The sequence below is a fragment of the Rhinolophus hipposideros genome (genome assembly GCF_964194185.1).
Source record: "Rhinolophus hipposideros genome assembly, chromosome: 11".
Taxonomy (NCBI): Eukaryota; Metazoa; Chordata; class Mammalia; order Chiroptera; family Rhinolophidae; genus Rhinolophus; species Rhinolophus hipposideros.
In genome coordinates, this window is record NC_138057.1 from 56,123,418 (window position 1) to 56,138,036 (window position 14,619).

The 14,619-nt window shown below is 34.9% G+C and overlaps 1 protein-coding gene across 4 annotated transcripts in view; it reads left to right on the forward strand.

Moving 5' to 3' along the window:
- Positions 1-14,619, forward strand: part of INVS (inversin) — a 119,975-nt gene that overhangs the window by 61,770 nt on the left and 43,586 nt on the right. For all 4 annotated transcript variants that reach the window (XM_081067096.1, XM_081067095.1, XM_081067098.1 and 1 more), the window contains exons 6-10: positions 3,601-3,781; positions 6,228-6,337; positions 8,114-8,285; positions 13,080-13,235; positions 13,648-13,877. In XM_081067096.1, the coding sequence (XP_080923222.1) occupies positions 3,601-3,781; positions 6,228-6,337; positions 8,114-8,285; positions 13,080-13,235; positions 13,648-13,877 (849 nt within the window). The remainder of the gene's footprint in view (positions 1-3,600; positions 3,782-6,227; positions 6,338-8,113; positions 8,286-13,079; positions 13,236-13,647; positions 13,878-14,619) is intronic.

Genomic DNA, 14,619 nt, shown 5'->3' on the forward strand with positions numbered 1-14,619 from the left:
GATGGCCTTTCCAAAAACATTTTTCCCTATGAAATATCCAATATACACAAAAGCATATACTGTATATGGCACACAAGCAAATTATGAATCAAAAGAATACAACAAAGTGAACCCATCCCTCAAGAAATAAAACATTTTAGTACCGCTATTTAAGACCACGGAGAAGTTTTCTATGTGCCAGTTTCCACATGTATGCTCTCCCCATGCCACGCTCATTTCTGTCTCCCATAAACTACTTTCCTGAATTTCTACTTATCAACCCCTGACTTTGTTTTATACTTGTGTTTATTAACTAGTGAAGAGATACAAGGGAATATTTGTAAAACACATGTAAAATGTAAGAATAAGGAAACAACGAATATTCATGTACTCGTCGCTGAGTTTAAGAAAAAGTACGTTCCCATTACCTTTCAGATCCCCTGCCGTTATGTCCTTGAGCAGATTCCACCTCTCAGCACCATTCTATTCTCTTCTTTCTCAGAGGCAAACCCTATCCTCAATTTTGGGTTTATCATTCCACTGATTTTCATTATAGTTGTACCACATATATTCATGTCTCTAAAAAATACAATGTTCAGTCTTTAATGTTTTTGAATTTTATATACATGGAGCCATATTTTACATATTCTTTTGCAACATGATTTTCTTGCTCAATATTATGTTGGTGATTTTATCTATATTGCTGTGTTTAGCTATAAAATATTAATTTTTACTGCTATTTGGTACCATTTTATGAACAAAACACGCATTATTCATTCTGTTATTGACAGCCATTTGTAACTGTTCTGGGTTTTTGCTATTTACAAACAGTGCTGCTTTGAACTTTTTTTTTTAGCCTATCTATGGGTATATTCTCACTAACACTTGTTAGTGTGTGTGTGTGTATGTGTGTGTGTGCGTGTGCATGTGTGTGTGATAATAGCATCCAAAAGGGAGAAGTACCATGTCACAGTGGTTTTAATTTGTATTTCCTTAATGATCAGTGATGTTGAATATCTTTTCATGTGCTGGTTGGCTATTTGTGTATCTTCTTTGGAGAAATGTCTATTCAAGTTCTTGGTCCACTTTTTAATTGGATTGTTCTTTTTTGTTGTTCATTTTTAATGTATGTCATAAAATTATTGGTCTGTGGCAGACAAAAATATTAACTGGTTGTTGCATGTGTATAGAAATGCAATTAATGTTTTTGTTTGTTGAGTATATATTTAACCAACTTTCTATCCTTTTTTACTAATTTTGAATATCCGTAGATTTTGGAGGGGTGTTTTCTAATCACCCTTTCCTAGATTCCAGCTTATATGCTATGAAAGTTTCTTGCAATACAAATTAGGCTTTAAAAGACATTATTTTTGTATACAATGGTTATTTATTTCTATGTACATGTTAACTAATTTCTTTGCTCTGCATTTGTTTATGAACCTCAAATTTTCCTTCTAGAGTTATCTTGCTTCCTGAAATATAAATCTTAGAAGTTCCTTTATTGTAGATCTATTGGTGGTAAACTCTCTGTTTTTAATTGTTAAGAATGTCTCTATTTCTCTGTTGCTCTCGAATATATAGTTTTCCTGTATACACAATTCTAGGCAATTACTTTTCTCAACTCTTTCAGGCTATTATTGTGCTGCTTTCTCCCTTTCATTGTTCCTCTTAAGGAGTCTGTTATTAGTCTAATTGTCATTCCTTTAGAGATGATTTGTCTTTCCTCTTAGGCTGCTTTTAAATTCTTCTCTATATGGCATTCTACAGTTTTGCTACAGTTGTGCAGATGTGGCTTTTTTCTTCCCCTTGTTTGGTATACATTCTGATTATTGCATCTCAGTTCTGGAAAATATGTAGCCATTATCTCTTTAAATATTGACTCTTTTTCATTCTCTCTATTCTTGCTTTTATTGTTTCTAATTATACATATTTCAGACCTTTTCATTGTATTGTCCATGTCTCTTAACTTCATTTTTACATTTCCATCATTTTGTCTGTCTCTGCTATGTTCTGAGTAATTAAATCAGATCTGTCTTCCAGTTTACTGTCTTTCTTCAGCTGAATCCAATCTATTGTTTACCATATTCATTGAATCTTTAACCTTAGTGATTATATTTTCACTGTTAAAAGTTCTATTTGGTTCTTTTTCAAATCTGCCTGGTCGTTTTGATAGTTTTTGTTCCTTGTTCACTTTTTGTTTCATTTTTATTTTTCACATGTTTCATTGATAGTTATTTTATATTCTTTATGTGTTAATTCCAATATCTGAAGTCCTTGGAGGATAATTCTCAGTCTTAATATCTTATTTCCTCACAGATTTGCCACTTTTTTACTTGTAAACATATCTTAGTCCTTGGGAAACTCAAGGATCTAAAATACTATTGTGGTAATATTCTATTTCTTTTTTTTGAAACCTTTATAATACCTTTCATACTCTTTTTTGTAAAATAAATCGGCTGACTGTACAAGCAGCTCTAAATCTGGAATGACCCTTCAGAGAGTTCTCAAATTGAGGCAAGAAGGCTTGGCTTTGGATATGACCTAATTTGAGAAGGGGCATGGCCTTGGGTGAGGTAGCTCTCTGTAGCTGAAACAATTCCAGAAGGCTGACTGTTGAGGGTCATCTGTTGGCAGTACTCCCAGCAGATGGGAAAATAAGTCCTTTAGTCTTGAAAGGGAGCCTAAGCAGTGCATCATACTATCTGCTACAAAGATCCAGTAGAAAAATGAATAAATGTTGTGAACTGTCAGTTTACAGAGAAATAAAGCTTACTAGCCAATAAACATATGATAAAAAAGAAATCTCAACCTCATTTATAAAAGAATTACAAATTAAAACACCAGTGAAACGACTTTCATATCTATAAGGGAAAAATATAGTAAGCTTGATAATACCAAATAGTTTATTTATACCAGCATCTGGGGAAATAAAAACATTTACACATTGTCATGGGTCTGTTAATTGGTACAACCATGTGGAGAACACTTAACAATATCTAGTTAAAGATGCAGATATCCTTCAACCCAGCAATTCCCATTCTAAGTGTCTAAAGTAAAGAAAAATTTCACATATCTGGCACAAGTGGACAAGTAAAGGAAGCACGTTCATTGCAGCATACTTGTTAATAGTGGAAAAAATGTAAGTAGCCTAACTATCCCTTAATAGGAGAATGGATAACTAAATTATGGTCTAACAAATGAACTAGATACCCTAAAGTATAGTGTTGAAAGAAAAAATTGCCAAAGGATATACATAGCATAATTCATAAGTGTAAATATTGAAAACACACATATGAAATTTATGTATTGTTTATGACATATACATATGTAGCAAAAGAACAAAACATACAGCTTTAGCTCAATCCATAACAGATAAAAAAGCACATTCAGCAAAATATTGATACCTATTTAATCTAGATAGTCAGTATATAGTATTTACTATCTTTCATAGTTAAATATGAAAATAGTTTTTAAAGGTTTTGGTATATACTTTTTTCTGAATTTTATCACTTGTGCTGCAAGAGAATATAGAAGTTTAGGAAATTGCTCAGTTAATACTTATGTCAAATGTAATTTATTGAGGATTCTGTTTGTCTGAAGTCTCTGGTTCCTTAAAAATAGGACGCTGCTCCCACGGAGTCTTTACTGAACTGGCAAGACTACGAGGGTCGAACTCCTCTTCACTTTGCAGTCGCTGATGGGAACGTGACAGTGGTTGATGTCTTAACCTCGTACGAAAGCTGCAACATAACATCTTATGATAACTTATTTCGAACCCCCCTTCACTGGGCAGCTTTACTGGGTGAGTTGAATGTGAATCAAAAGATCAACATTAGGAAAAACTGCATGAGTATGGGAAACTCTGTGCCTGCTCTTCCCCTAGCTCCCATCTCCTACTTATTTATTTTAATTTTTAATTATGTGACATTGTTTTATATCTGAATCTATTTATGCTTAACGTTTAGTAATATAAATGTATTCTTTGTTATATATTAGTTTTAATTTCAACATCATATCTTAATTTTTATTATAAAAATAATGCACATTCGTTGACAAATATAAATGTAAAATAACCCTTTTTTAACATTCAATGCCTTTATTTTTAGGGAAGAGAGCTTTAATTTTATATTTGTGCTAATACAATCATATTTGATTTTTTTCTTCATATTTTCCTGATATACCTTTTACTTAACCTTTTTGGAGATCACGTTTTTTAGGTGAGCGGGTGCATATATATGTATGTGTATGATTTGGGGGGGCAATCTGAGTCTTTCTCTTTTAGTGAAGGAGTTTTACCCATTAAAAGTCATTGTTATAAGATATATAATGTGGGGGTGGCCGGTTAGCCCAGTTGGTGAGAGCGTGGTGCTGATAATACCACGGCGGCTAGTTCAATCACTGCATGGATCACTGTGAGCTGGACCCTCCTTAAAAAAAAAGATATGTAATTTGGTCCTTTTCCTGCTATTCTGCTCAAATCTCTTTGAGTATTGTGGTTTTTGTTTTGTTTTTTTTTAATTTTGCTTTTGTTTTCCTGTTTGTTTTCTGCCTTTTGGTGTGTGGATTAGGTTTATTATTTGGTTTTGAATTACCTAATGTTTTAGGAGGTTTTTAAGGTTTTGTTAGTGGTTATTTTTAAACTTACCAAGAACTTGGTTAAGCCTGAGTCAGAGTCAAGAGTAAAACTGCATCTGTTAATTACTGCCTATGTAAAATGAGGAATTTAGCGCACTTACTTACTGCTCTTTTATTATTTGTTAATGTAACCTGAGGTTTTCCCCCAATTATTGTGATCTTAGTTTTTTAAGTTACACATTGTCTATTTGGAAAGTGATTTTTACATTTGTATTCAGTTTTATAGTCAGAATTATAATTGTTACTTAGAGTTCATTTCAGTGTGCAGTTTCATTCTTTTTTCCTTTTTTCCTGCATTCTGGGAGGACTTTACAAATTTATTTCCACATCACTAAATTGACTTTTTGTTCCGTAAGTTCTGCTTTCTTTCTCCCCCTTACATATTTGATTGGATTTTCTTCCTCATTCGTATTTCCTTTTATCTCAGTCTGTTTCCCTTTTTACCTCTTACCATTACCTTTTCATTTCAGTCTACTTGCTTCTTAGGATATTCTGTTTCATTTCATAGAGACCATCTCTTTGCACTAAATTGAGGATGCCAAACAGTTTCCTGAATTTTCCTCGGGGTCCTTCTCTAGATCATTTTCTGAGGTATGCACTTCATCTGTCTGATGGTGTTCCGATTTCCCTGTCCTGTAGAGTGTTTTCATGTAGCCTTTACTGAATGTTTCTCTTTATCCTTCAAAGAAGATAAGATGTGTTTCAGTTGACGGTGTGGCATAGATTGCCTTTGATCCTACTTTTGTCCATCTGTGTTGTGGAGAACTTGATCTTAAACTATAGCTGGAGAGCAGGTAGATGAGAACAACTCTCAATAAATTTTTTTTTCTGCCTGACTCTTATGCAGTGTTTCCTTACTCTGCTAATGTGGCATCTTCATTGCCTGACTCCCCAGTATGCTGAAGCAAGAGAATTTATGAAATTCAGGTTTCCTAAATATACGACTCCCAGGTCGTTCATTCTTTGATCCTTTCTACAGTTCTTCACTTGTGGAGACCACATCCTCCAGAATGCATTGTAGAGTATTTTCTCCACTGCCACTTCATCATTCCTTCTCACTTGCTTTCTGGGATTTGAAATCACTGCCTACATGTTGAAAGACTGGAAGAGGGAGGTTAGAGGGAATGGATAGGAGACCTTAGAGATTGTAGGAAATCGTACTATAGTTTGTTCTCCTGAACAGTAGGCTAGAGAGTAGCCATGCACTTCTGATTGGTTATGCAGTGAAACCTGGAGACTAAGGGACATTGATGGCTGAGAGGGGCTGGCTTCTGATACAACATCCTCCTTTCTTATGGGCAGTTTTATAAAGTGAAGCCAAGGAATGCAATGAGCTGATACCCAATATCATTTTTTTCTTAATCTGTTAATAATAATTAATGTCATTTCATTCCTGATTGAACATTTAAATCTTCAGTGTTGTGTCTGCCTTTGTTCTACATTATCATAGTATTTTAACGAGAAGTTAGAAGAGGCTGCTCTGGGGGCTGCTAGTCAGAAACCATTTTGAATGCCGTGTTATGTACTAGTGATTTTTCTAACCCCTTTCTTTTACATAGAATATAAATTAATGTCCTAGGTATGTGACAGCTAACTTTTGTGTCTGCTTTCAGGCCACGCACAGATTGTCCATCTCCTTTTAGAAAGAAATAAGTCTGGAACAATTCCATCTGACAGCCAAGGAGCAACACCCTTGCACTATGCAGCTCAGAGTAACTTTGCTGTAAGTAAAACATGACAGTTATTTCTTTTGATTAAATTTTAATTTTGATATCATTGTAAATGCATTTGCAGTTGTAAGAAATGAAACAATGAGATCCCATGTACCCTTCACCCAATTTACCCCAATGGTAACATCTTGCAAAAGTATAATACAATATCATAAACAAGAAATTAACATTGATACGATTTACTGGCCGTTTAATTGTGGTTTAAAAGGTTAAAAATAATTGCAAAAACTGCAATTACTTTTGCACCAACCTAATACCATGTTTCCCTGAAAATAAGACCTAGCTGGACAATCAGCTCTAATGCGTTTTTTGGAGCAAAATTTAATATAAGACCAAGTATTATACCCGGTATTATGTTATGTTAGATTATATTATATTATATATTATATTCTACATGGTCTTATATAAGACCTGGTCTTATATTATAGTAAAATAAGACCCGGTTTTATATTAATTTTTCGTCCAAAAGATGCATTAGAGCAGATTGTCCAGCTAGGTCTTACTTTCAGGGAAACACGGTATGTATATTATATATCTGAGAGAGCAATAATGTGAATTATTGATATTTCCAAAGATATGGGATATTATTAGCAGTTCTTTCCTTATCCCCCTTTATAGTTTACTCATCCATTGTGTCACTCAATCCAGCCAACAACGTGATAGTGTCTAGGCTGCTTCAGCTTCCTGAGTATGAGTGGCCACCAAGGACCACAGACTTGTCCATAGAGGCACATGTGAAAGCAACTACATTTGATTTTGCTGCCTTCTACATGGTGTGCATAGTGAAACCCTTGGTTTCATTAAATTATAAGAATGCTGTCATTAGCATAGCATAATTCCATCTTCCTGACCTCCACAAATGTAACATTGAATACCTGAGTACTCAGATTGCTAAAATACAGAGGGTGCCAAAAAAATGTATACACATTTTAGGAAAAGAAAAACTGTATTAAAATTGTAATACTCAGTATATACTGATAACAAAAGATGAATACAAGTCATGTGTATCCATTTTTTTGGCATGCCCGGTATTTTAATTCTCATCCTTCATTCTCTGTGGTACTCAGAACAACTATAGCTATAGTCCTTCCTTCCTGGCATTCATAAAAAATTATTTTACCACCTAGGGTTTTGGCAAACTATTATCTTTTATCTTCCAAGATCTCAAAAAAACACAAAGTAGATTTTGAAGAGGATCTCTTTTTACAAACAGATGAGAAATTCAGTTGGCTCAGGCTAGTCAATCTATGGAAATCCGAAGGCAATCCATGTTTCAACACAAGCCTATGAGATAAGAGCTGTTATCTCTATTTGCAGATGATGAAATCAAGGTTCCAAGAGATTAAATGACTTGCCCAACATTTTCAACCCAAGTCTTAGGCACCAAATTTAACATATGTACAGATACCAGTAATTAAGTAATTGTGCTAATGGGTGTAAGAAATAGTGGTAGAACATATGGATGATTATTCAAAAAAATACTTGCTTTGGATAATTTTCCAATCCCAGAGATGTTTTTTTAACAATTATGCAAATTTTCTAAGCTCAATTTGAAGCCCCTTAATTTTCTCAGACTCGGTTACTTCACAAGAGGTTGCAATTCTCTTTTTGAAAAACATCATCAACAATAAAAAAAAAAAACAATTACTTGATTCAAAAACGGAAAAATACTTTGCTTCTTAGTGGCAATCACATGGAACAGTGGCTTTGTTACCATAAAAAAATACTACTCTCTTGTCTCAAATTTTTAAATGAAGTTTTCTTAACAGGAAACAGTTAAAGTCTTTTTAAAACATCCTTCAGTGAAAGATGATTCAGACCTTGAAGGCAGAACATCGTTTATGTGGGCTGCTGGGAAAGGCAGTGATGATGTCCTTAGGACTATGCTGAGTTTAAAATCTGACATTGACATTAACATGGCAGACAAATATGGAGGTACAGGTAAGAACTGGTAGAGATAATCAATTTGCTTTCATTCAGGCTCTGAAGTGTGGGTGGTGCTCTAAAACTTGTACAATAGTACTTTAAAATCATTGTTCCTAATTTAATATTGTTTGACTTTCATCTTCACTTTTTCAGTTTAGGTTGCCAGGATATCACTCCAAAGACTTTATTTCCAGCAGGCATTATGGCTAAAATTAACCTATATTTCTATCTGCTGAATGATGGCATTTGGTTTAAAATCTTAGTTGTTTCTTAGACATGGTCATGGGAACTCTTCTGATTATCTTTGTATTAAAAAAGCATAAACCTGTACTTTAAAACTGTGCATATTTAGTAGTTATTGATTATATTTTCAAAAATTTAACATTATTTTAAGGAATGCACACATCTAAGTATGTTCTCACCAGTCTCATTTAATATGCTCTTTACTCAGATTTGAATAGCATTACCTCATCCTGAATCTGCCATTTTAGAGATAACCTCTCAGAACTCTAAAAGCTTCAAAACTTCAAGTCAGCTTTGCATAAAAGTCTCTTACTAGATGTTTCTTTCAATCTCTTTCTCTAATAAGAGAGCCCTTTAACTATGTGTTAGTTAATGAGAGAGGTACACGTTTTTTAGCATTCACTGTCAACTTGGCAGTCTTCTCCTGTGTTCTGTATCCTAATTGCAAGTCAGAAAGAAAGAAAATTCACACAACAGCACTGAAGAGAATAAAAACTCAGCTATGAACGTCTCAATGTTATTTTTTTCTTATTTGTAGAAACATACTAGAGCCATTTGCAGCTACCTGTTGTCTTGGATACGATCTTCCTTGACCACCAAACTATTGATCCAGCACTGGGGGGAAGAGTGGAGAGGAAATTACATCTAATAATCTCTCTCTTTCTATATATATGTACCTACACCACCATACCCTCTAAATTATTTTTGAGAGTTTTTAGATAATATCAATTTTGATAAAGTCTTTAACTTTCAAAAAGATTTCTTTATCAAAGCCTCACAGTAGACCTTAAGCTTCTTAAGAGGTATACTGCAGACACGTAGGACATTGAATTTATAAATGGTCTGAACATTTAATTTTTTGTCTGACTTCCATTCGTGTGCACTCTTTCACTTTATCACTAGCCTTTCTTTTAGCTTAACTTTTTCATGTATTTTAATAAAGCATAGGTGAGGATACTTGAATCATTTTGACCAACGGTGTCTTTTGGATGTGCACCATGGTTGGAGTTCAGACTAAATTCTCAGATTCATTAATTCCCTGGGCTCTTTCTCCTATGGGGATTTTATTATATGCCAGAGATGCTTCCTGACATTTCTTGTCTAGGAAAGTGAGTTCCTCTGCATCATCCCTCTACAGGGATGTTGTTGTTTTTTTTCCTTTCTATTGGAAATAAAAAAAGTTCTTGTGAACAGCCATATATGGACATTATTTGGATCCTGACTCAAATAAATAAACTATAAAAATGCTAAAGTCATCAGAAGAATATGAACACTGTCTGGATATTTGGTAATACAGAATTTTCGTTACTATATTTTAGGTATAATAGTGGAACTTTGCAGTGCTGGGCCTGGGGCTCATTTCCCCTTTGCCAACAGGCGCCCTGTTCGAACCAGCCCATAGGGGACAGTAGAGGGACTGGAAACCAGGAAGAGATTACATCTTTCTGTTTGCTTACCATATGTCTTTGTTTCCTGTTCCTGGAAGCATCACCCTAGTAAGTCTTCTTCAGCACAGCAATGGCACTTAGTTACAATGGCAACAGTTAACTTCACTGTGCAGTTTTTCCATCAGTCCCAGTAGCAGCCTCAGAGCACCCTCCTCAAAGGTCAGAGTTTGAGCTCCACAGGGCTCCGCTTCTAAGCTTTTAAGTTTTAATAATTCCATCCTCTTGTTTTTGTTCCCCCAGTCCTAGAATTTGTAGTTGTTTTCTGCATTTACTACGTCTGTGATACCTTAGTGTTCCCTTTTTGCTTTTTTCAGTTCTTCATTTCGCAGCTAACAATTCCTTATATTGAATTCTCCCTGTTCAAGTACCTGTCATGGTTTCCGTCTCCTAAATGGACCCTGACTGATACAGTGGTTGTGTTTCTAAACAAAATACATGTCTTTCAGATACACTTACCAAAATATTTACAAATGAAAGGATATGACTCTAGAATTTTATTCAAAATGATCACAAGTAGAGGGGCTAGATGGCAGTTAGATGAAACAAGATTAGCCATGTACTGATAATTGCTAAAGCTGAGTGATGGCTATACTGAATTTACTGGACTATTGTCTTTACTTTTGAATATGTTTGGAATTTTCTATAACATTAAGTTAAATTAAAAATATAGCACTCCTGTGTAAACTGTGGCACTTTTTCAAAGAGGGAGCAACAACGGTTAAGTCTAAGGTTATTTTAATATAAAGTAAATGTAAATAGTCATAAATAGATAATTTCCTTTAATAAGATTGCTGTGTCTTTTGCTTAATTGACATTTTGTCTAATTTTGTTTTATTTGACATTGATATTTGTCTGAAGAGTATCTATTGTATCCTGATGCCATATCACAGACTTGTAGAATTTCAGAATTAGAAAGTACCTTAAAATTAGATATAGTTCAGGGTTTTCCAGGCTATGTTCTCCAGAGCACCGGGTTTCTATAGAGGTACTTGAAGTGTTGCTGAGGACATGCATGCTTAAGTGAATAACCCTCCACCCCTGCTTTAGTCAGAACAACTCTTACCGGTTTTATGTGTGGAGTGTTTTATAAAATTTCATTTGGAGGAAACAGCATTCTTATGCTCTTAAAATGTGAAAATCACTGAAGTATCATAGGTATATCATGCTCCGATCTGCCTTATAACATTCTCAGTAGTGGTCTTTCATCCTGTGTTTGAACAGCTCCGATGTAGGGAACTGACTCCTTCCCTCTTAACCTAACTCTACTAGAATGTTCTTCCTTACACTGAGCCAAAATTTGTCAAACTGAATGTTCCACTCTGTGCTTTCTTCCATATGACAACACTTCAAATATGTGAAATCTCTCACACCTGTCTGAATCTCATCTAGGTCAAATTAACATTTATCCATTTCGCTCAAGACTCTCAAACTCAAGTATGCACAAGAATTACTAGGGGTGTTTGTTTGAATGCAGATTTCCAGAATATATGGACAGAGAACCTGTTTCAAGTTCTGTCAACAAGTCCTGTTGACTCCATCTCCAAAATATATTCTAAATCTTTCTACTTCTCTCCATCTCTACTCCTGCCACCCTAGTTCAAGCCATCATTTTTTACCCAGTCTACTGTAATAGTGTTAACTGGTCTCCCTGCTTATATTCTAATCTGCTACAATGCATTTTCCTCAGAACAACTAAAATGTTGTGTTTAAACCGTAAATTAGGTAATACCACTCACCTATTTCAAGCCCCTCAATGTCATCGACATTCTGCCCTGTATGTCCATTTATGATCTGGCCTTTTCTACCTATTGTGCTGCAATTTCCTTGCCTTCCTTAAGCACACGGATTCATTCCTGTCCTTGTGTTAACTGTTCCCTTTGCCCAAACTAGTCTCTCTGCAGATCTCCACATTGCTGTCTCTTTTTTATGATTCAGATCTCAACGTAAATGTCAGCTCCTTAGCAAGGCTTTCTCTAACCACCAATCAAAAGTAGTCCCCCAGTCATTCTACAAATCAAAATACCTTTTTATTACTTTCAATTATGCCATCCATTACTAGCTAATACTTGTTTATTCATTCGGGTTTTGGGGTTTTTTTTTTGCTTCCCAGGCTAGAATGTAACATTACCTATTTTGTTCCCTGCTGAATTCCCCTCATTGCATTAATACGCAGCCCATAGCATTCTCAACAAATCTCTAGGAATCTGCATTTTTATAAGCTTCCTAGGTTTGGTACATGGATCACACTGTATGAAAGAAACATTGGTCTAGGCATTATAGAGCCATAATACTTAGAAAGTATACCTGGACCTCTAAATAGTTATCCTGGCAAATTCAGAAGAATTTAAAGAGCGATGAATTTAAATAGAATTTAAAGAGTAATCTAAAGATTGAAGGCAAGCACTAGAGTGGAATAACATAGGTAAGGGATCAGCATAACATGAAACTCATATATAGTTACAATTACTCTTGCAAACCCCTCACAAAAGCACCAGAGAAGAAACCGCATTCCATCTCAGTGTTTTCTCCAATGGTGAAACAAATCGCTGTTTCTTAAATTGGGCCCTGAGGAAATAGCTGGCTTGCCTTTGGAGGCATGTTGTATGAAAAATGCACTCAATGCAGTAAGGTGCTCAAGCTCTCAGTATCACGTGGGTACAAAGCCCAGCCACAGGAATAGCTCGTGAAGGAACCGTAGATTGACGTCTCTTATCACACGATCCCTCAAAGGCTTGTGCTTATTGAGTGGGTTGGTGGGCAGAATTGCCTGCATCGCTTAAATTATTTCTCTTTGTCATTTCTTTTATTTTCTTGCTCTCTTATAAAGAGGAAAAGATAATAAACTAGTAACTGAGAAGAGGGGACTATTTCAGACCAACAGGACAGAGGAAAAAAATGGTGAGATGAGAAAGGTAGAAGGAAAGGGGGAAAGTGTGAGTAACATGAATAGAAGGAAGATAGAAATCTATAAAAGTGAAAAATAAAGTAGAGAATTCTTAAGATTAGACTGCATTTCGCTAAAATGATGGGGAAATCAAACGAGGGAGACATAGTTCGAATAATAAAGAGGTAAAGTTGCTATGACAGCGTTCATCACTTTCTTTTGCTCCCTTTTTAGCTTTACATGCTGCTGCCCTTTCTGGCCATGTCAGCACCGTGAAGTTATTGTTGGAAAATAATGCTCAAGTAGATGCTACTGATGTCATGAAACATACTCCACTTTTCCGAGCCTGTGAGATGGGACACAAAGATGTGATTCAGACACTTATTAAAGGTTAGTTACTAAGAGTGCTCCTCATAAGTCACTCTCAAAAGGTAAGAATTCTTGCATTCATCATTTGAAATATACAGGCTTACGGAACAGAGAGCCTCCTGGGTAGAAGGATGGAGGCAAGAACGCCACACCTGGCAACAGGAAACTCGAGGTCCTAGCTCCACCTGTTGGTAGTTGTGTGATTTTTGGAACAGGTACTTCATCTGTCTAATCCTCAGTTTCCTTTTATGTACAAGGGAAATAATGCCTACCCTGATCAACTAGCAGGCTTATTGTAAAAATCTGAAGTAGATAATATACGTGGAAACATTTCACTGAGACGAAAGCTGTTGTTATATTTTTTAAGCTTTTATTTTTTTTGATAAATGCCCTCTATATTAGACATTATTATTATTTTTTTGCTTTTTTTCAGGTGGAGCAAGGGTAGATCTAGTGGACCAAGATGGACATTCTCTTCTACATTGGGCAGCACTGGGAGGAAACGCTGATGTTTGCCAGATATTGATAGAAAATAAGATCAATCCAAATGTGCAAGATTACGCAGGAAGAACCCCTTTGCAGTGTGCTGCATATGGGGGATACATCAATTGCATGGCAGTGCTCATGGAAAATAATGCAGACCCTAACATTCAAGACAAAGAGGTAGGAATTCTGTGTCTTTTTCTATTATTTCTAAGTGTTTAGAGTAGTTTTACTTTGTTACTAAAACTGAGTAAAGTGACAATTTGCCAAGTGAAGAGATCACTCACAAATCTATCTGTTAATTAAAAATGATTTTTATTTATCTATGTTCATTTCAAGTTCTTGTCTGTCTGTGTAATTTAACAAAGTCATAATATAGGATGGGAATAATTTTATAACTTTTACAAAATATACATACATGGTATATGCATTTGTATATATATGTATGTGAGTGTATATATATATATGTATATATATACATATATTTGTATGATTTTACAAACCACATTTTGTTTTGTTCACTTAAAATTATCACAAATATTTTCTCACTTGGTGTATAATCTTTTTCGTAATCATGGTTGCTAAATATTCTAAAGTTCTAAGAGCTTTATGTTTAGTAACTCAGTCCTCATCGTAACTCTATTTCTAAAGTATTTACTATTATTACCCTCATTTTACAGATGAGGAAATTGAAGCTCATGGAGGTTAAATAATTACCCTAAGGTAACAACAGTGGCAGGGCAGTTGGAGGGAGTCTGTGTCCAAACTATGCCTGTGATTCAAATTTTACAATTATTATTTTATTTTTTTAATTTATTGGGGTGACATTTGTTAGTAAAATTACATAGATTTCAGGTGTACAATTCTGTATTACATCATCTATAAATCCCATTGTATGTTCACCACCCAGAGTCAGTTCTCC